The following is a 23,333-nucleotide window of genomic DNA, read 5'->3' as shown; positions in this document are numbered from 1 at the left end:
ATCCACAGCGTCTAATCGGTTAGAAAGTTGTTCTAACACAGTGGTGATATGGATGATTTGTTGTTGTAAGTCTGCATGTTCACATGGGGAATTATTAGGGACATGAGTGTTCGACATTGGATAGGAGTTACTGCTTCGGGTTACAATCATGAACCGCTCTAATACCAAATTGATGTATATGGCTACCGGTTGCAGCCTCTTACTGCTTCTTAACAATAATAATAAGTAAATTAACACAGAATCACTCTGCAGAGAAATCTCTCCAATTTGTATTTCAAGAATGCAATCGCAAGAATACAAAATTAATTAATACTCTTGTTATGTTCCTCTCTTTAAATACCCTACACCTAAGAAAGTAGTCTAATATGTAAGTGAAATATAATACTAATTTAACTAGGAACTAACAGCTATTCTAGGAAAATAATAACTATAGCTAATGAGTTTTAATCAGGTTCTGTTAAGATTCTTTGATTTCCCCACGTTTTCATTTTCTAATAGGATTCATGCATTACAGAGTCTCTTCTCAAGCCTCCTGATTTGCATCATGGAGCTTTGGTATCTGAATGAAGCAGGATTTCAATATTTTATTTGGGGTTGTTGATCGCAGTAACGAGGATTGTTCTTGTTTTGTTGTTAAGGAGAAATCAATAACAAGTAAATGAAAAGAAAGAGACTTTACAATGGTCATTATTTTATGGGTTGTGCAGCAGTAATGGTGATTATATTGTTGCAATTAGAGTTAATTGAATGAGAAATGAATGTGAAATGAAAACAAACGAGAAGAGAAAGAGAGAAGGGTGCTTTAGTAATTTTTCATAGCTTTTGATTTTGGTGACCAAACTCTAAATATATTGCATTTACAGAAAACAGACACCACCACAGATACAAACAAGTGTTTATTTGATATTGCTATGGTTTTTAGGCATAGCTGTTTTTGCTGCTCTTGATCTAAAAGTAGTATTTGGTTAAAACTTGGAAAATTATTTAGAAAAATACCATGTCTGAACATGACCACATCGTGGATATGAGACAGCAAATACATGAACAGAAGACAACGCAATGCACAAATACAACAATCTCACCGAAGCTGTGGATCTAGGCAAAAACATATTCATCATCTAGCTTGATCCCATTACCAAAATTGCGATACAATTTCCCAACAGGTAAACAATACCTAACAAGATTTTGATTAACAAATTCCCTGATCCGAATCACCAGAACACACGGGGAGAGAGCGGAGTCTAGTAAGTATTCTGTGGATTAGACCTCCTCCTAACTTGCTTGTAGTAGGGAGTTTCATCTATTGTCTTCCTTACATAATCTACAAATGGCTGAGGTGTTCTAGGCGACTGTTCAGTCAAGACAGGACTGCCACGAGCAGGTGTCTGTGGTGCTGCGCTAGGTGGAGTGGCAGGGGCGGTGGAGGGCACATGTATGCTGGATATCTCAGAGATAAGCAAGGAACAGCCTAGATAAATTACACAAAGGATCACACATCCAGCTACTAGTAGCCCAATGAAGGTTGCAAAGCTAGTTTTTGCCCCCGTTTTTGCATCAGGTTCATAAGTAACGTGTATTTCCATTCTCTGACCTGTATACAGAAAAACAAGATTACATCATCTTAGCAGCTAAAGACACCCTCCTCTTTTGTGAGTATTCAAAGGCTATGTAGGCTCACCATTGGCTGGGAGAGTGATGGTGATTCTATCTTTCAATCTTTTGGCTCTCAACACTTCGACCTGGAGATGTTGAAAGCAGCTAGAATCAACCATTATAATGAACAGTTAAAAAAAAAATTATACACGCTTATGTGCTCCCCGCGTTATTTGAAATCAGTTCATTCTATTCTCCATGGCTTTGAAACACATCCGAAACTATTCCACAGTTTGGGCACAATCCCTTGGAATCTTGGATGATGCAAAGCCTATTTCATTCGCAACTGTTAAATTCTCACATACTGAACCAAAAAAAAAAAAAAAGCTCACCTCATATTGTGCATGGCCACCTATCCCGAAATCTTCCTTGTGGACAAGGGCGATCTTCATTGAATCCCGATCAAGCCAGTGGATTTCAACATCTACAATGAGAGAACCAATTTCATCTTTGCAATAAATTTTATTGTGTCAGGTGGACAGTTGAGATGTAATTTAGTTATTCACAAAATCTTAACACATCTACCGCAGCACCACTCCTTTTAACGCTCCAAAATCCTATGTAAGCCAGAAAGAAGCAAACCAGACGGCAGTAATCATATAGCTAATAGCTCAGAAAAGATGGTGTGACCATTTAGACTTGGGAAAGTGAGGTTAGAGGTGATGACATCTTTGAATGGTACTGTAACTTGGATTGCTGCCAAACATGTGGCAAGTTTGATGTAAATATTTTATAATCAAACCACTTATACAGCAAGGCAATTATCAGCATGTGCTTGCATGAACACCTACTATAAAGGAATACCATTGGATTGCAAGGTATAGAAAGAGACTACCGCCCAACTGAAAGAAGGGTTCATTTTTAGTTCCAAATGAAAGTGATAAGTTGGGTTTGCGAGTAGTGAGATGGCACTCTATCATCAACTTGGACCATAATAAAAGAAAATCCTAATACAGACGAGGCAGAGAGAGAAACAGAGGAAGTACGCTTTTATTTACCTGTATTTCCCAAGATGGTTATAGTAGTCTTGTTGGAATCTGGTGTCAGGTTCAGTTGCATTGGACTCTGTAATGAAAACATTGACAGCATGTACACATTTTATGTATTGTTTTGAAATCATATATATGACCTGATTTTGAGGTTGATTATATTTTATGGAAGAGAAGCTTAGTGAAATCTAGAGAAAGAAAGTCTTGCTATAATAGAAATACAAGTAAATGGAACTTAACAAGTGCTGATGGCCAGACCTAGCACTATTGCAAACACACTCGGTGAAGAGGAAAAAATACACCCATTGTTTCCCAAATAAACAAATTGCAGATTGCTGTCATTCCCTTCAAGTAGCAAAAAATGTTCAACTGAGACATCAGATCAATTACCTTGTCCATTTCTAATATTGAAAACCCTCCAATAAAAATTGCTGATGCAGATCCAGAGACATGGCTGGCTTCTCTGAGTGATACGTTCATAGAAATAGATACATACGGTCTCATGTCCTTCAACCTGGGTACAGAATGCACCAAATGCTCTGGTGAATATGGGAAGAACAGGCAATAGGAATTCCCAGATTCAAGATCCATCCATGGCTTTGCATACCTTCAGTAAATAGAGTGAGCAAATCAAAAGTTGCAAATATCTGTTTATAAGATGAACATAACAAGAGTAAGACACATACCCCACAAAAGGAGGATCAACCTTGCAGTCATATGATACTCCCTTACCGTTTCCAAGAGTTTCAAGCTTGTTGTAAGTATCACTGTTCCAATACAGCACAAATATTAATGCCAATGTCCAGTGGGCTTAAGCAACCCGATATTTATGTGCAAACCAATTATGGAGGCTAAAAAGCAAAAACAAATGTTATTGTAGCTGCAGATGCAAATTAAATTGATTGGTTTTAATGACCAGAGTATTCTGTTAGGATCCCATTTTCTTTGTTCCTAAAAAGAAGCTAGAGCAACAGAATATTAACAATAGTTTGATTTAAAGAACTTTCTAATAGATTTTATACGATTGCTAACAGTGAAGGTTTACTAATATCACCCGATCTAAAAAGCATGTTCCAGAATCTAAATTTTGTCATGAACTACGTTTGAACAACAAAATATAATCCAGAAAAAAGACAAATCAATTACTTACAATCTGTCAGATTTGTAGAGGGATCTGTGATGGTTCTATTTGGAGTTCGTATTAAAGATGTGACCATCAACTGTGGTTTAAATGCATTAAATTTCACAAAACAACATGCATAGCAAATGCATTATCAAAGATTCAAGATGAGAACTAATTCAAAATATCACATGCTACTAATTCAAAATATTAAAATATCAATTTAAATTCTACAGCAGTCACTTAAAAAAAAGAGCAATAATATATCAACTTCAATATAAGATACTCTCGATTACAAACCTTAAGCTCATAGGGAAGCTATATCCTTTTGCTGGGTAAGGCATGTTTGTTAGGATCTCTTTTGGAGCATGAATAGAAACAATATTTCCTGATAGCACTGTGATTTCTGTTTGCAATTTCATGCTTGGGCATTTGAAAAATACTGTTCATAAACAAGAAGTTCCAGTTATGAAAAATCATAGCTGTCACATTAGGCAAAACTACAGAATTAACATTATGAAGAGCTATTTCTTCCATACCATGGGTTGAACCTATTCCACATGCTTCAATTTTTCCAGATCGCATGTCTACAGAAACAACTCTTTCATCAGCACTATGCCAGCAGCCAGAAACTTGATCATTAATGCCTACCACAGAAAGAAATCATTAATTTATCACCAAGAGGAGTAAATGATGAAAAGAAGTTTTGCCCTCAAACACAACCATAGATACTTGGAAATGCATTTTCAGAAGGAAAAAAAAAAAGAAGGAAAATCCAGAGAATGGACTGTAGACTCACCTATTACACTGAGGTTAAGAGAACTCCCATGTTGAAGGACAGGGTTTTGGGGATATATGTGAGCACCAACTGAAACCTGACAAATGAAAGATTCAGGTGACTACTGCAACAGTAAATCTTGAATAGAGTGGTCACCAGAAATGATAATGGTCCGAAGCTGAGCTAGCTGCTCCAAGTATTGTACTCACAAAACATTAATTTTTCATCTCCAAATTTGTGGCTGATGACCATTCAGTAGGTCCCATAAGGTCATAAGACGCAAAACTAATTATCACCTTTAAGAAAATGCTCCTTTTCACATTAAAAAAGGGGGGGAAAGAGGGGAAAGTTTTTTTCATTAACAAATCGTGCTTCACAGAAGAAAGAAGAAGGAAAATAGACTGATTCTTTTTTCACAAAAGAATATACTGCTTCAGAAAAATCTGTAAAAATAAGCAAGCTATCATGGAAAAGCAAGCGCTTAATGCAAATTCTTTCTCCGTTCCCCAATAAAGACAACAATTTTCAATATTTGATGAATGAAAATAGAACAGCCACAGCTAGATGGCAACCAATTACTTATAGAGTGGAGATGGTTCTGGAGTTGAAAAGGAGGCAAATAGTTACCAGTATATAGTCAAACTTTCGTGGATTACTGTTCATTGATACTCGCACCAGAGCTCTACCAGTTTGCATTGCCTTCAACCAGAAATTAATACAAGAATTGTCATACATAAGGCACTGGCAGGCAGAAATTTAACAGATGCCAAAAGAATGCACATGAAGAGAAAGAATGGTAATCCTACAAGCTTATGGAGTTTGTATGATGAAGAGCATGAATGAACAATTGAAAGCAATAAAAGTCCAAGCCATATTTAGCCCTCGCAGATTGTTGATAGCATAGGAGCAATTAACAATTAACATATATGTTAACTTTGTCAACAGACCTTCAGATGGATAGTCCCATTGCCATTTCTTGTATGTACAGCGGAGAAAATTTCATGATAGTTGGTTTCAGCATGATAGGAAATGACATCATATGCTTCATAAAAGGGATTCCCTGGTGAAGAAAAATTACAAGAAGTTTATATGTAAATTATAAGTCGTCAGTAAAATGTGAGATGTATAATTTGGTCATCAATACCTGAAGCATCAAAATAGCTTATTGGAAGATCAAGGTTGGCACCAACAGCGAGATAAATTACATGGAAAGGGGGGTCCCTGTTCATTATTCTTATTTGAGCCACCTAATGAAAATGCCCAGTATCAACCAGTGTCAGAAACATAGATGCCAAGGTCTTCATATATAAAATGAAAAGTAACTGCAATGCTGAAACAAAGCAATAAACACGGAAGGATTCACCATTCACATTCCATATTTTGCCAACACAACGGAGTCCCCGCATTTGACAAAAATTGCGAGCAGCATGTTAAAATTCTCAAAGTCACATTGATCACTGTTAGCAGTGCACAAGGATGCATTATAAGAGGTGTTTATTTCTAGTCTGGGTTTCTGTCAAGTACTAAGGAAATATTCAAGACAACTTGATTCTCTCAGCCACATTGCTGTATCGTGCAAAGTTGTTAGACAAATCTATGACTGATTAGTCTACAAAAAGCTACCACTGTTAGAAAATGGTAAGACAATGTTCTCAACCAAGCACCAAAATCATGTTATATGACCGGTTACTTCATAGAGTTGAGCTTAATGGTGAAAATTTAGAATACTAGGTGTGGATAATCAAAATCATATAACATTTAAATAAATAGACGTTCAAATAGACCAGATTAAAAAAAGTAATGCTCGAGAAGAAAGACTAATACCTCAGCGACCTTGACACAAGATGCAATCTCAGTTCTTCCTGTGGTTCGATCTTTGGCTTGTATGCATGCAAGATTGTTACTCTCAGTTGTTTTTATTCTATCTCCATCTATAGAAATTGCATTTTTTTTCCAAACTTCATTCTTTTCACAACTTAATAACGAATAGATAATTGTTCCTCTACGACTCTGAGCATCTTGTTGACCATGCAATTCCAAAGATGAAGGCAAAAGGCTAGATGTAACATAATGAGGAGGAAGAAGCCATGTCATTGGAACTCCAAGAGCAAGAGGGAGAGGAGGCACAACCAATAGTGATAAAGAAGCATCATATAGCCTCGACTGTGAGAACGAAGCGGAAACGAAATCACAAGAGAATGTAACTGTGATATTTGCCTTGCCTGCAGATCTGGAATGCAGCCATAATTGCTCATGAGACAAATTAGATTACTTGGAAGATGAAAATGCAGACTTATGGCACTTAATGTAGGAAAGATTCAAAGTACTTACAAGAAAACTAGTTTCACAATTAAAATCAAAATTTTACTGTAATTATGCTTTCTAAGGAAGTTTACATTAAATCTTACAGCAAATAAGCACTAGACACTTGTGCCTATGAATCATAAATCATGCCATGATCCCATGAAAGACCAACTCTCTGTGATAACAGAATAATTTGCAGACTCCTAGAACCTTTACTTAATATCCAGATGCAGCGACAAAAAGTAACTTTGCTTAGGGTCAAATTTCATAAAGATACAATCAAACAGTGAAGAACTACTTGGTTTTCTCTAATCCAAAGCAGTGACGTAAAACCAAGTTAATTTGTTATAGCCTGACCTCCAAGAACAATCCTTTGCTGAAGAAGGAAGAAAGATGACCAGAAGCAATGAGAAGGACCTGGCAAATCAATTATACTGCTAAAGCTGCTTATCACAAGGAACCAAGGGCAAAATATTCCAAAACTTACATCTAGGTCCATCAAGAAATTCAACATGAGGACTAGAGAGAAAAAGAGGCACAATACTTCCTTGAACAAGGGGACACCTAAAATAATTGACCTCATCTACTAATTATACTTCGAATTTCCCAGTTATCTTTAGGAAGAGATGAATAAAAGAGTCTCAAGAACTGTTTCAAGCCTTGTAATGAAAAGTATAAATCCAAAAGAAAAGGGCCATATACAGTCAGAGGACATTGGCTATACAACATTAGAATGGAAATTTTGGATCCATCCATCGTTGGGCCTGAAACACTTTCATCAGATAACAAATCATCAAGAATTAGGTAGATACTTTAATCATCTGATGAAATTTATAAATCTCAGTTTTTTTTTTGTCCCAAGTAGTAAATTTAATAATCAGGTCAGAGGGAGGCCAAGTTCATGGGGAGTATCAAAGATAGACCACAGGGGCAGAAAGGGGGAAAAAATAAGAAGAAAGTTCGGTTTAAATTTAAGACATCTGAGAAAAAAATGAAAAGTTGTAAATGCATAACAGAAGAAGCCTTGCTTTATTAGTTCATGTCAAAATATTTAGGAAAACAAACCTTCCATGCAAGACTTTAATAAAATCAAGTTCCTGCTCATCATCCAATGGGAACCAGTGCTTTTCAACATTTGAGCTTTCTGCCATGTTGAAACTCAACACCTAAATTTAACCAGTAGACAACTAATTACTATCACCAGGCATATGAGAAGAAAAGAAATCTGAAACAGTAATTATGAGAAATATATTCCTCCTAACCTTTTCATCCTCTATGGTCCACTTGTAACTTCTGCAGAGCTCATAAAATGAAAATAAATCACCCTGACAATACAAGTGAGCCAGTCATATTCCAAGAACTGATACATAAATTATAAAGAATACTTTTGACTTTAAAATTTCACCTCAGGAAATGATGGATATATCGGCATCTCACGGCCAACATCAAGCTTATCGCTTTGTGCACTCAACATTGACAAAGAAGGAACTCCAACATAAATGCTACCATGTGCTTGACATACCACAACACCTCCATTCCCAAACACCGAGGAAAGGATTGTCTGTTCAAAAAAACAAATGCAAATACGTGAAAGCATATTACATAAAGAATAAGGAGACATCATCTTCCTGACTTGGACTGACATTGGACATGAATCATGTGGCTCAATAAGGACCAGGGGAATTAGAACTATCCAACCTGATCTTAGTCCATATGAAATTCAAAATGATAAAAATGCATGTAAAAACTATTAATTTCCAAAAGCTCCAACTGAAGTTATGATAGGAAACAAAAATAGGTAACCATACAGGAGCACACTCTAAACTCAACTTCTCAAAGAATACAAGCAGAGTTCATTGTGTTACTCATTGATATCCTCTGGTAGAAAAAGAGTCCTTATGAATTCATTCATTTCAGAATGATTACGGGTCCATGCAAAATAGTGAACCGCTTGTCAACTATCAACTGTCCACACATGCACACATGACTACATAGCATGACGGGGAAATGACAAGAATTCATTCAGGAGAAACCCAGTCAATCAGGATTCATTTTCATGCAGACATTGAAGATCATATATATGACAAATGATAAAAATTCTACAACACCGAGGACATAAAATAATAGCCTTGCAAGATACTCAACTCATCCAAGTCTTAATTTAATCTATGTTACATTTCAGAGTCAATACATGAAAATTGCTACAAGAGGTTAACAGCTGGGTCTTACAGTGTTTCCAGGAGAAATTGCACAAAGTCGTCCTGAAGATTTGTCCACTGTTGCTATTCCATCATCCATTGAAGCATACTGAATATATACGCCAACTGTTGGGCCCCCTTTCATAGCAAGCTAAGCAATAAAAAGTGTTGTAGAATACATGAGAAACATAAACAAGAACAATAAATCAAAACTCAGATAGGACATATTTCAATGCATTTTAGGATAGGCACAAGATTGTGGGTCATACCATGTAACAAGCACCTGGTACCAGGAAAATATCATCTGGATGAATTCTCAGTGGCGCATATACTTCTATCTTTATTGATTGACTCAATATTTCATGTCCAGATTGCTGTCTAACACTAACCTGATTCCAAGATCTACCCATAAACTTACATAGTCTGAAACTTTGAATCGATAAACATGACAAAATAACAAAGGGAAAAAAGAGAGAGTGTGTCTGTGTGTCTCTGACAACGAAACACAAAGAAAAATGAATAAACATGCATTTGAATATAAAAGGCACGACATCAAACCGGGAACTCACATAAAGTGTTGTGAATCCAAGATCTTTAGCATTGATCGTAAAGTTTGGAGCATTAACATATCCACCGGCATCACTAGGCATACCATTCTTGTCAACAAGTTCAACTATAGGATCCTCGATGTGCACATGAATTTTCATGTATGCATACTGCACCAAATGCTCACAAACATCAAGATTTTGTGGGTTAAAACAATTACCACACAAGTGTAACTTGGCATATGCTAGTGTTTGCAGGGCCACACAAACACAGACTGTCCTTTTCTACACAGAATTTTACGATTGAGTAAATAACATAATACAAAATGGAGGATAAGAGAGCATGAGATGTCCTGCTAAGAAACAAAAAGATCAAACAGGAGAGATGAACTAGGTTACGAAAATTTGTAAAGCAGTCTATCTTTCCAAATGCATGGCCACACAAATATCAAATACATTTACAACTAGGTCTAGTTAAAGCAGGGGCCAGAATAGGAATACTACTAGCTCCCCAAATAGCATTAATCAGATCGATCCAAACCTGATTAGAGTCAAAAGCATTCCCATCCTTAATCCCAGCCATTAAATGTATGGGCTGTGACTGTCCTTCCTGAAATTATTAAGATAAGAAATGAATACTACAACAATACTTGTGTGTGTGTGTGTTTGTGTGTCAACCAGACACCATAAAACGCACCATGAGACTTATTTGTTCTCCTGATACTATTTTAATCCAGTCCACATCAGCCACTTGAACCTGCAATACTTTCATGAAACACTCCATGAGTGAAATAGAAAATAAAATACAAGAATAAAGGCAATATTATTATCACATGAGCTGAAGGAGAAAAGAAGTGAAAGCAACTGAGAGTTTATAAAGTCCAAGGGATAATTGAACAGTACAAACAAGATATTAGTTAAATTGATGTGCTGATATGGAGCATGTATGACTAAGGGGCACAAAAAACTCCTTCAGGAACAACAATTAATGTTTTCTGAATGATGTAGAAATTAGATTCATATATGCATTACTATCCTTGCATATGAAAAATAGATCCGCTGTTCAAAAAACCTATTTTGGAAATAGGGAAGTTAGTCTTATAAAACTGATTATATGCATCTGTGCATCACCATCCTTGCATTTATGTTAGTATTTAACAACTAACATGTATTGGCAGACATTTTGCAATAGCAACACTTCGTAAGGTAAACAGTTACCATTGAAAAAGATGTTGCATTACATCAAAATAACATCTAGATCTAGGCATTTAATCTTATTTAATTGGTGAAAAATAAAAATCGAAGAGAATAACAATGCCATGATAGAGCATGAAGTATGCTTTGAAGAAAAGAAAGCACATTCCAGGGGAGAGGATGGATTGATTGATTTTGCTTTGTAGCATAAGAAAATCTCAATTTTTTTGTAAGGAAAGGTGGAATTTCTTAACACTTTGCTTAATTTGATGACAGTAGCAATTTCTCAAGTTTCACCAGTATGCTTGACGAAAAATTCTCTTTCCACCAGAGCCTCTTTTTCTCTAAGAACTTCTGTGATTTGTCTATTGTATGTTTGGCAATGCATTTCCAAAGTGATCTTGGGTTGAAATATCATCAAATTGATGCTTTTTGTTGGTTTGATATGGATAATTCAAAACCATTTTAAAGCACCTGTCTTGGTAAAAACACTACAAATGCACCCCAAACACACCATTTACATAGTCTACTAGCTTTCTGTATCTTTAGAAAATAAAAATTTAATCAATGTCAGTGGCAATTTTGTAAAACTGAGAAATTTCACTTGAATAACTGTATAGTAAGATAATAGATGAAACAAATTACCACAGCAGAAGCTGAAGTAGGAGGAATAAGCCCAATATCAGATATTGACACAAGTGCAGTCCCCAACATTTTAGGAAGGAGCCTCAACTGAAAGCATTGTAAGCCTGGTGGGGGCTGAGCAACTTCTACCACTTGAGAATCATTCACAACAGCTTCCCATAAACAGCTCCCTCCAGCAATTGAAAGATTTACCTAAATAGAAAAAATGCTTGTGTAAGATGTGGAAGCCTGAAATTCATGATTAAGGGATCATATAGCAGCAGCAGCAGCAGCTAAGACTCAAACCCAAACTAGTTGGAGCATGCAATTTTTGTGCCATCTGGCTCAATCATAAACTAAATCCACCTCAATATGGAACCAATACTCAAGTAACATTTTATACCTTAAGCATTTGGAACCAAATCAATGAGATTGAAGTTTGAACATGCCTATTATAAGCAATAGTTGATGGTACAAATCTCAAATCTAAAATTCCACAAGTAGTATGGACCAAATCAATGAGATTGAAGTTTGAACATACCTATTAAATGCAATAGTTGATGGTACAAATCAAAAATTGCACAAGTAGTATGGACTCACAAAAGGACATTAAACATCATTTATCCCATCCATAACAACAGTTATCATAAATAGCAAAAAAGAATTTTCAAAGAAAATGACTGGAGCAGCACATCAAAGGAGTTTTTTGGACAAGAAGCCCTTCGCATTTAGCAAGCTCATATTTAATCACGAATGTGCTTTCAATAAGACAAACACAACCCACATAAAAGAAAACAATACAGATAACATTGCTGAGAGAAAAATATTATCTCCCATAATCTGATGAAAAACCAACTCGGTATGCAGAAATTGGGTTTTTAATCAGGGGTGACTCTCTCTTGAAGCTATTCCAACCATTGTTGCAGATATATGTTAATCAATATGTCAACTTTCATTATGAGAGTTCGCTTTTGAATTGTCCTTGATACACAAAATTTGATGTCAAAATGCACAGGTGCAGCTTGACACTTACAACATGAGGCAAGGAAAAAATTGAAAATGTTTAGTTGGAATGGAGCATTGAGCACCTATATTGCACAGGAAATTGAGATGTAGCATTGAGCAATTCATATTGCGTAGGCATTGAGCGCTTCATATTGCGTAGGAAGATAACTCTTCCTTTCTCCTTTGTTGACTCAGAAAAGTTACAAAAACATCAATCAGCGAGGTTGTGAACTTCTTCATTTCACAAGAAACAAAATACCAAGTGTTCTTTGTATGTGATTCAATTTCTCAAGCCATCATTCTCTCTCAGTTTGCAATTAACTAAACACTAATCCTGTCATATAAAAGTATCAATAATTCGTTTATTTGAGTGACAGTTTTTTATTAGCATGACAAGAATGTAACCTGCAAACAAACAATAAAGTTGTCTGTTTTCTGCTGACGTAAAACTAGCAAAACAGGCAATAAAATGATAAAGATGGCCTGCCTGTGCAAAACATGATGACTCCCTCCCTTGGAAGAAGTAGAAATTTCATGAAGTCACACACAAGTCATTAAATGTCATTAAATAAGCTCAAAAGAAACTGGTAGTGCATATTTATTAAAAAAAGCAGGTGACACAAGCAATTATTAGTCTGGCACTGGAATCTACCTTAGCATCGGGATTGAAATACAACAAGTTGAACTCTGGATTCACTCTCAAAGAAGAAACAAGCTGCATATTTGTACAAATTTAGACGAGTCAAACTTAAGACAGCAATAATTGATCAATATGAACAGAAGGTATAGAAAAAACACATGGCAGCATAACATGAACCCAACTTAATAAACTATCATCTGAGATTTGATGTAAAATAACACAAGAGCATACCTGCAACTTTACAGCATCTGTAAGAACATTCTCTAGACTTCGCAACTGAGCCAAATAATGACTACCAAGGGCATCATCAAGACCAATAACAGTGGCACGAACAATACACTGAAAACGAATATGCAACACCTCAGATTAAAATTTTCATAAATAAAAAGGGAACATTGATATTGATTTTTCATTATTTTAGGAGGATGTGTGATTCACATATTTACAGAACGGGCAAATATTGGGAATACTTGCTCCTTATGAAACTTACCAGACTATTTGCCTTTCATGCATGTATGAGCATGTGAATATTGAGTGTATGTGGGGTGTTGGGGGTGTGCGTGTGCATATTTGTTCATGAAGATACCTTTGAAATATTCTTATTCAGCAATAGAGTTTCTTTCTTAAATAAAAAAATTCCTTAAATAAATCTTAGAACAATTTAAGAAAAGCAAAGAGGCATATAGAATGTGAAACGAATACATGAAATACAAAAAAAAAAAGAGAGAAAGTTCTGGCAGTACTTCTCCTGATTCATTTTGCAAGACTAAGAACCTCTCCCAGCTGGATTTCAATCTCTGCGACTCATAAGCATCAGCCCACCAATATGCCAGTCCTTCACAGCTGCTCAACTCCCACCTCAGAGAAAGAGAAGATGAGTTTGCAAAAGCTTCTCCAGAAACACCTATGCCAACTGCAGCCACCCTAATAGTTTGCCCATTTGCCACAGTAACAGGGGTGGTGCGGATTTGCCCTGTGCTACGATCAGCAAGAGATGCGAACCTTATGGCATCATGTCTGTTAACTGAACAACAACAACCAAGCCTCAATACCAAACTAGTTGGGGATGTCTGTTAACTGAAGAGTGCCACAAATTCAGCCAATTGCATGCAAGGTAAGTCAAAATAGAATTATAATTTATTGTCATTCATGTCTCGGATGAAAAATTTAAATATTCACCGGGTTCATCAACGATAAGTGCAATTGAAGATGGAAAGCTGCATGTAAGAGACAAAGCAACTTCTGCTATTGCAGGCAGAGAGTGGTCATCTCCAACCAAATTCCCGCGTTTGAAAACCAAATCCTGAGTCATATCAAACAGACAGAAATGTTATGACTTTTGTAGCAAATAGAGCACAATACATATGCTTTCAACAAAAAGAACTACAATAGTCTATAGCTCCAAAACACAATATATAACTTACAAATATCCCCAGAGTTTGGCATGAAACTCTGTACATACTCTGATAGCTGCCAGAAATCCGACGTGCATGAATTCCATCTTTACTGGAAGCATGCTTGTCACTTGATATTTCCACAGTTTCATTATAGTCAACATCTTTGTCCCATGGTGCTGGTCCACCAAGAAGCATGATATCTAAACTTGTTCCAGGGACAAGATACAAGCTCTCCAAAGGCTCCAGGTGATTGCTTGCTTCAACATGACCCAAATCAAGCCAATACCCACCAAATTGGCTTCCATCTACTACCTGATGCACTGTAAGTGGTGGATATGCTGCAATACGTGATGATGCCTTCAAAATAATGGACCCATGAAACGATTGATCCAAGTGATGTTCTTCCGACAATGTTGCCTGCAGCATGGTCTGCCCAGGACCGGAAGCATATATATAGGCCCATGAACATGGTGGACCATAAACTGATTCATAGAGGTGAAAAGCCCCCAGTTTTTCTGCAATACGTGCCTCCTCTGTTGCATTGACAATGACGAAAGACTCACTTCCAACTTTCCATTTTACGAATAGATGAAAAGCATCACATCTATAATAATAGGAACCTGCAAACATGAAATTGAATTGAACAAAAGAACATGAAAGTGAAAACATTTATAACCAAAAGCACATTCCTGATGATTTTGAGAAAGGGCTTCACCATCTGATGCTTTCATTGTTACGGCAGCTGGAAGATGTGATCTTACAACAGTCTCTACAGGGAAGTTTTGAAGCATAATCATAGATGATGGTACAGAAACTTCAATGACCACCTTTTACAAGAAAAGGACACATTAGTTCATATAGATGAAATTAATCAAGGGAGCACAAGGAAGCAATCCAGATAACAAGATTTCCCGCGTGAACATTGTTCAACAAAATCCTGCATATCCAGATATTGCTGCATTATTACTGACTTGAAGAGATTGACTAGAGTTTCCATATTGACATGGTCATGACAAGAAAGAGACAGATTTCAAACAAACACGCAGGTTTTGAGGCTTTGGGAAAGAAATATATAATCTTTAATCCATGTGCCTTTGCGCCTCTTAAACAGGACAAGATCAATAAATAAAACAAATAAATTAAATTCAAAAGCCCAAGAAAGAAAGAAAAAATGTTGGGAATTCGCTAAGAGTACACCTCCAGCCGCATTAATGATATGCAGGGGCCGATGGCCCATGCCAAAGCACTCAAAATAAAATACAAACAAGTGAGAGGAGAGCAGAGGACAGACACTGTATACTGCATCACATATTGAAAAAAGAGTTCAAGGCACAGCATTGTACTGATAATAGGAGCAATTCAATGTATATTAAAAAAAAAACCTATTTAGATATTGCAAGGCTTCAACTTCACACTATACTTTGAGCAACTAGGAATAAATTGTTGGATGTGCATGTTAGCTAAGGTAATCCTTGTACATGTACTTCCACGATTAAAGTAGTTCACCACCACAGCTAGCAGATGCACACATGACAAACTCCTCTATTGGAGTTTGTTGAACCATCCTATCTGTTTGCCAGTGAAATGACAAGTTGACTTGTTTTGCCATCCAAGCAGCACAAAGCAAGCATGATGGGACTCACTTAAAAGATTTGCAAGAAAAAAAATTAGAACTCTGACATGACCTGCTTCTATACAAAAATTATAAGAGAAAGCACTTCCTCATATTTTTATTTAGCTTTTGATTTGGGGTAATCTTTCAAATAGGTCTCATTTTATTTGATAATAAAATAAGAACCAAATTGATTCCTTTATGTTGCAACTGGAAACACTAGACTTCCATCAGACTTAATACCATCACGGTTCAGCTCCAATTCTACCCTAATCCACTTTTTACAAGTTTGATGCTAGTGGTGTCATAGTGTATTTGTGCAGAAGTGCTGAAGCAAGGAAAGCCCATCTTTTGTTGAGCAGCTTGAGCTGTGTCAAAACCTACCTTCTTTCTTAGAGATTCTAGTATGTGGGGCAAAACTGCTAGATTTCCACAAAGCTAAGATGACAGAGAAAGGGCTAAAATTTGAAGGTGGTGACTAACAGCTTGACTTGCCAAAACTTCTCATTGGAATTTCTATAAAGTGCAAGTGGTAACAAACATGGTCTTGAATACAACGTTAGATGCCAGTTACAAAGCAAAAAATGTGACAACTCCTAGCTAAGAGGCCTTTAATGTTGTGCCAAGTGATAGGTGTGCAGCTCAGGGATAGGATGCAAATGAAGGGTGGTGCATTTTCTATCATTCTCTCCTCTTAGGCAATGAGAGAAAGTCAAGTTAAGGGTATGTTACTTATTTTCTATTTCTCTTTACATTGTTGCTATTGTGGCTCAGATTTGCTTCTTCCCTCGTCACTGGGATTCCATTTTTCATCTCTTTCTTAGCTGTTCACTTTCCCTTTACCATGAGAATTTCATTTCTTTTTATTTCTTGCCTATTGATATTTTTCCCAATGGTTCAAATTTTACTTGGATAAGAAATTGAGAGTATTTTTTGTGATAGTCTTTTAAAAAGGTTCCATTTTATTAAGCCAGTAGATGAAGGAGAAGGGTCTGAAATATGACACAAGTTAGCCACATTAATATGCTATTTTTTTGCTGGGTCTTATCATTATTGCCTATTATTGTTGGTAGAGTAAAATGGGTAGCTTGTCATGTCAATCGGCAAATATAAATATTAAGGTATCAGCCTTTGGTGGAGGAGTTTACTATGTGTGCCTTTGTTCTGGACATTGTTGGATGGAAGGACTACATAAATCATCAACATGTACAAACAAATATAACACTAACAAAAAGAGAGATGCTGGAGCTACACTAGGAATGGAAAAGAACAAGGGCAAGACATATCATGTACCCTGTGGAAGTGCAAGGAAACTCTAAATCCGCTATCTTTAAAAGCAAAACTCATAATGAAGATTATAAAAATTAAAAACACTGTTTAAGATTTGTGCCCCTCAAGTATATGCCTTAATAAATGAGAGCTATGATATTATTACCTCGTCATGATTAGAAGAATCAAAAATGGACACTACTCTGACAGTCGCTTTACCAGGCTTTTTTGCCTGAAGTACCCCAAATGGAGATATTGACACAGTAGACGTGTCTGAAGAAAACCATTTATAATCACTGGATGTTTTTGCACAGCCTACATAAAATAACAGCTTTCATTTACCCTCAAGATATTTGGAAGCAAAGTAAACACCTTGATAACTGAGACTGAAAGATAGAAAGTGATTAACCTCCTGTTGCCTTTAGCTCCACCTCCTGGTAAATAGTAGGAGTCCAGGGAAGAAGAATAGTCTGATGTGTACCGCTTGCTCCATCCAAACTGAACTTCACTTGATCACATACCATAATTTCTTGCGCAGCACTAAGAACCTATACAAGAGAGCAGAGCTAGATATAAACAGCAGCTCAGTAAAGGCTACAGAACCACACAAAAGAGTACTATAAAGTCTCACCTTTTTTCTCTCCCGGTGCCCACTAAAATAAGTTAAAGAAGCTGTTAGTTTTCCTTGACCAAGGGAAATTGCTCTCAGAATTCTGGAATTTCGCCAGCCATGTTTGACCACAATATCCTCTGATAACATGAAAATTGTCCAGTATTCAGACTGCTCATGGTGCAACTTAAGGTCATCACTCTGTAAAAGCAGCAAACTTCTCAGGGATGACAATCAAGAAAACAAGGAGAAAGTGCCAGCAGAACATTTGGCCAGCAAAAAAGATATGCCCAAGAACAAAGAAGTCTGAAGAGACAACCACCAGCAAAATTTCAAGCACAACTAGAAAACTCAAGAATTAACAGGAAAGTGGAAATACAAGAGAATAAGATAAATTCACATAAATTCAAAATCTGGTGAGCATAGAGAGTGAGTAAAAAAAGAACATGAGTTTCAAAAAACATTTTGACATTCTTTTTAGAAGAGTTACTCTAGCATTATGACACTTCTTGTAATTCCAGAAAATACAAGATAAAAGATTTAAAGGAAGTTATTCTTCTATCACATTAAAAGCAGTTATTTAGGTAGACTTTTAAGGGAGAAATAATCAGCTAAAATACACAGCATGCACTTATATAATTGATGATACTCACCACCTTAACATTTCAGTATCACATTGCGCTTGCAACAATAACGAAGAGGTAACAGCTGTGAACAATCCTACGAAATTGCAATCCTACGAAATTGCTTTTCCATATGAACAATGAATTATTCAACTTCTTCCAAGATACTATCAAAACTTAAAATTGGAAAGAAATGGCGTGAAGAATTCACATAAGTTACTGCATATTCTGAGGCCAAAACAAACCAAAATCCATGCTTTGTGGATGCCACCTAGCCTCTAGATAAAGGTCCATCCAAGTAGTACCAAGGTCCTGGGTTCAAAACATCATCCTTTTTTTTTTCTTTTAAGTACTTTATGAATACAGTTTCAGCCTGAGATCTATCTTTAGCAGCGACTCGGGCTGTTCATTCATACAACTATAAGTTCATATCCAGAATAAGTCCAAAAACCAACCATGATACACAGCCACAATATGGTTCATTTTCTTTTGGGGAAGGGCCGAGGGGAATCGGGTAAGGGAGGTGAGAGGACTCCACCAGTCACATACCACAGCCAGCCATATTGACCAAAGAGAAAACAACCATGAAAAGAATTCCAACAAGTTACAAGTATGAACTACATACACCATAACTGATTTAATTTTAAGATCCCAGACGAATGTAGGATTTACCTCTGTAATATAGATTTCTTGTGCATCAGGTCCCCCCAAGAAAACCTTCATTTGAATAATATATTGACGACCAGAAACAACAAACCAACGTGCCAAGGATGGAATGGCTTTCAATCCATCAACAGGATCACCAGAAACAGGCAGGGGCATTATATATAAGCACAAAGTGTCAGGTAGAACCACATTAAGTGATGAAACTTGCATATGGCCAGCAACTCTAGTATCTTTGACAATGACAGATGTTACCCCTAAGCTCAGTGCCTGAGCAAAGCCTGACAAGTGGTCCACTTCAGCAACCGAAGAGTTCAAAACAGACCACCTATGATGTGGAGATGGAAGGGCAACCACTGCAAAATGCCAACAGATATTGAAGTTAGATAATTAAGAGTAAAGCTGATAGCGCAACCAGATGCACATAGCCCATGCAACTCTTAAGAGGCCAACACAGTTCATGGAAGACAACCAACATACCGCAGCCAAGATGCCATTTCTATGCACATAAAACTCAAGAATTGAACAATAGATATCTTGCTCTGAGTTGAAACCCAGGAAAAGATTTCCAACTGAAACTAGCCTTCAACAAAACTAGTTTCCACCATTCATCCTCAATTTTATTCACCCACATGCAACTTTCAAGCACAATACAAACAATCAACTAATAAAAAACTTAGGTAAAAAATTGTTTTAGATTATCTCTTAAATCAGTTATGGAAATCAAGGCAAGAACATCATCCAGTTTACAACCTAAGTGGCAAGAGCTGGTAATCTGAACCGAATAAATTTGATCCATTACTCAAAAGAACATGCCAAATCCTTACTTGTCTTGTTTCTGATGCAATCTTATATTCAGTTTTAAGCTATAGCAATCATAGAATCAGAAGTGAATACTGGCAAAGAAATTAAGAATTACATATCATATGGCCATAATTCTCTCAGGCAGAGTCATCAAACTTGACAATGAACCAAACAAAAATTTTGCTGCCAAGTGCAAAAGGAAGGATTCAAGAAAGAAACCTTGCAGAATATTCCCACGAATGACTTTGAGCGTATATCGAAAGGCAGCACCAATGAGGACCAAAACAGGCGAGGGAGGTTCAAGTGACATGGCTTCTGCCACAGTTAGAACAATCTTATCAGCCAAGTGCTTAAATTGTGGCTCAAGCAAATGCACCGAAACATTCTCATGGCCAATTTCGACTCCTTTCACAACAAACAAATCCGAGAATACACCCTGCACAATGAATCATCGAATACAACACTGAGTAACAAAGATTAGACCATGCATTATAATACTCAATCATATATCTCATTTTACTATGGTACGCAGCAGACAGTAGACATACACCATCTTCAAGTTCTATTTGGATGTTCAAATCACCACATAAACCACCACAATCACTGAGCGGAGAATCCCTGAGAGGAACATGGACAAGGTGGTGCGGCAATCCATCCGTTTCAGGCATCAGCTGCCACATGAATTGTAATCCAGCTAATGACGAAAACACATTATCTGCAACCAACAGAAAACCGAGAACCAACAAACATGGGAGAATAAAGATGAATCACTACCAACTATCATCATCACAATAATAATATACCGAGGCGAAGGTACCTTCACGATCGAAGGCGCGAGCTCGGAGAGTAGCAAGACCATCTAAATCAAGTTTAATAGAATTGTGAAATATCTGGATTCTGGAAATATTGTCAATAAAGACCTTGCAGCGAATCACAATGCCAGTGTGTACATCAGCAGCATAAATAGCTGTCTCCTTCCGACCGGTAAAGGGAGCAATTGATCTCAACCGTGCACTGGTTGAACAGTGGCTGTAGCTTACATTATACTCAGGTATAACTGATAGAATATCGTGATGATCCCATGACCTGTCAAGATTTACACAATCAAAACAGCTTAGAATAAAATCACTAAAAATAATATATATATATATATATATGAATTAGTAATTACCATTTAAAGCAGCCATCACTTCCTTGGAGGCGATACTCGACGGGACGCGTCATTTTAGGAGGCAACAGAATATTGACATCGGTGACGTGAGGTCCGGGGCTCAAATGTGACGTCGTTTTGCCGACGACAATGAGAGTAGTGAAAGCTACCAAAAACGCAGCAAAACGCAGCACCTTCATCCTTCGATTACTGGTCGAGTCAAAGCATGGTGGAGGTGGTTTTTTCTTGGAAAGTAATTGCCGAGCAGAAAATAAAAGGGAAATGAGTTCAGTTCGAGCTAAAGCTGAGAATGGAAGGAAAAACCCTAGAAAGCAGGGTTTTAGCAAACTTTTCAGGAGAGAAAGAGAGAGGGAGAGTAGTGATGCTGCCGTTATGTTGGAGTGAGGTTAGTGTTGCCCCGAAAACATTTGCCATGTACCCATGAGTTTTAATTAATTAACTATCCCTTTTTTAAAAACAAAATGTTGGGTATTTGTGGTAATTAAAACAAATATTGAAAAGAAATTATTCAAGGATTTAAATTTTTAATAAAAAAATATTTGGAGGGAAGATATTTCTTTTTGTCAGCGGCGTGGATTTTTTAATTAAAACTTAAAGCAATTAAGATAAAGATTTTAATAATTTAAATTAAGGAGAAAAAATGTATTCCTCTAGTCAAATCTTTCATTTCTTATTCATTAATTCTTTTTGACGAAATTTATTTTTTTATTAGAAATATAATTTCTTAAATGAAAAATTATCCTTTTGATTTGAAGTTCAAGAAAAATGCGAGATTGTGATTAAAACAGGGTTTGAATTTTGAAGCATGAAAGTTATGTTCTGTTTTATCGTTCTCCCGCTTTCATTTTCTCTGTGTTGATATAATGATTTGTGAGCAACAGGGAACAAGAGATTTCATGTGTGGGATTTTGGCTGGCTAATCGTGCTGTGAAATACTTCGGTGGTTCTGTATAGTAGTGTTTGTCACTGAGGTTAAAAATTATTTTTGAAAAAAAAATTAAAAAATATATTTTTTTTACTTTAAATTAATATATTTTTTATGTTTTTAAATAATTTTAATATACTGATATTAAAAATAATTTTTAAAAAAATAAAAAAATATTTATTTAAAAATATTTTAAAATAAAAAATATTTTTAAATTAATCGCTATCACACTTTTAAATATTATTTTTAAATGGTACACCAAGTGGGAAAAACATTGCGGATGTACACAGAATTTCTTTTATATTTTGTCCCTCTCCATACAAAAATAATGGCCAGCAATGGGGTATTATAGGTTTTTCATTATATAGGGATACATCCATCTTTTTCTTTAAAAACTGAACTTTTGTGGAGGGGCTTCGTGATTATTTCCTTTTTAAATGGACAATAATAAGATTTGAATTTGTATTTGTGTAAGGATCTTTTATTATTTATGAATAAACTTAGGGGCATTTTAGTCTTTTAATGACATAAGATATCAAGGAAAAAGGAAAAATTTATTGGCAACATCACTCGTGCTTTTTGAGTGGCTTGTGTGGTGATAAAAGACTGTTAAATACTGCCTTTCACAACGACGTAAAAATTGCACCGACGTCTCTTTCAAATGGTACGACATGTAATTGTGAAGGAAGGATGATTTGTCGTTGATGGTTGTGTTTTATTTTTATTTTTTTATCAAAAAATATAGGACGACCCTTTTTATTTTTGGCATTTTAGTTTTAGTCTTTATTCATTTTATTTCTAATTTTTGTTATTAATCTTTTTTATAAAAGTTTTGTCTATTTTCAATTTAATCTTTAAATTATAATTTGTTACATATTATTATTTTTAATTTAGTCCTTATTCTTTTTATTTATAGTTTTTTTCCATGATCCTTTTGTAAAAGTTTTATTGATTTTCTATTTCATCATTTAATCTATATTTTGGGTATCTAATTTGATATTCTTTCTTTTGATTTTTTTTTTATTAAAATTATTTTTCTTTTCAGTTTAACCTTTCAATAAAAAAAAAATTGTTTCCCTCTAATTTATTTTTTATTTCAATTTTCACCCATATTCTTTTAATTACCATTTTTTATTCTAGTTCATTTCATGTAATTAATTTTTTTTCTTGACATCTTTCAGCATTTTTATTTACTAGGGATTGAGCTTC

General features: G+C 35.9%; 1 protein-coding gene across 1 annotated transcript; it reads right to left on the bottom strand.

Annotated features, from left to right (window-relative positions):
- Positions 1 to 960: 960 nt before the first annotated feature.
- Positions 961 to 21,606, bottom strand: LOC133697701 (nuclear pore complex protein GP210). Its single transcript, XM_062120445.1, has 36 exons — positions 21,200 to 21,606; positions 20,846 to 21,114; positions 20,577 to 20,743; positions 20,248 to 20,464; positions 19,234 to 19,580; positions 17,960 to 18,139; positions 17,738 to 17,876; positions 17,495 to 17,643; positions 15,163 to 15,274; positions 14,475 to 15,067; positions 14,230 to 14,353; positions 13,794 to 14,074; positions 13,282 to 13,389; positions 13,063 to 13,125; positions 11,427 to 11,618; positions 10,285 to 10,344; positions 10,129 to 10,197; positions 9,612 to 9,758; positions 9,312 to 9,431; positions 9,074 to 9,193; positions 8,250 to 8,405; positions 8,107 to 8,169; positions 7,910 to 8,010; positions 6,365 to 6,770; positions 5,685 to 5,787; positions 5,488 to 5,600; positions 5,168 to 5,239; positions 4,562 to 4,637; positions 4,302 to 4,409; positions 4,063 to 4,204; positions 3,329 to 3,409; positions 3,033 to 3,249; positions 2,652 to 2,718; positions 1,986 to 2,077; positions 1,679 to 1,739; positions 961 to 1,591 (listed from the first exon to the last, which is right to left on the bottom strand). Exons 1-36 carry the CDS (start codon positions 21,376 to 21,378, stop codon positions 1,242 to 1,244), a joined length of 5,844 nt encoding a protein of 1,947 aa, XP_061976429.1. The 5' UTR covers positions 21,379 to 21,606; the 3' UTR covers positions 961 to 1,241.
- Positions 21,607 to 23,333: the final 1,727 nt, after the last annotated feature.

This window comes from Populus nigra, chromosome 1 (genome assembly GCF_951802175.1).
Source record: "Populus nigra chromosome 1, ddPopNigr1.1, whole genome shotgun sequence".
NCBI lineage: Eukaryota > Viridiplantae > Streptophyta > Magnoliopsida > Malpighiales > Salicaceae > Populus > Populus nigra.
The sequence above is the reverse complement of the archived record's forward strand: the minus strand, read 5'-3'. Positions and strand labels throughout refer to the sequence as shown.

Excerpts from the sequence above, each read along its gene's own strand:
- LOC133697701 (XM_062120445.1), bottom strand. The coding sequence starts at position 21,378 with ATGAAGGTGCTGCGTTTTGCTGCGTTTTTGGTAGCTTTCACTACTCTC. Across the intron at positions 8,170-8,249 it reads TATATCCATCATTTCCTGAG|GGTGATTTATTTTCATTTTA; the intron begins GTGAAATTTTAA and ends TTGTATTGTCAG. Across the intron at positions 1,740-1,985 it reads GTGGCCATGCACAATATGAG|GTCGAAGTGTTGAGAGCCAA; the intron begins GTGAGCTTTTTT and ends CAACATCTCCAG.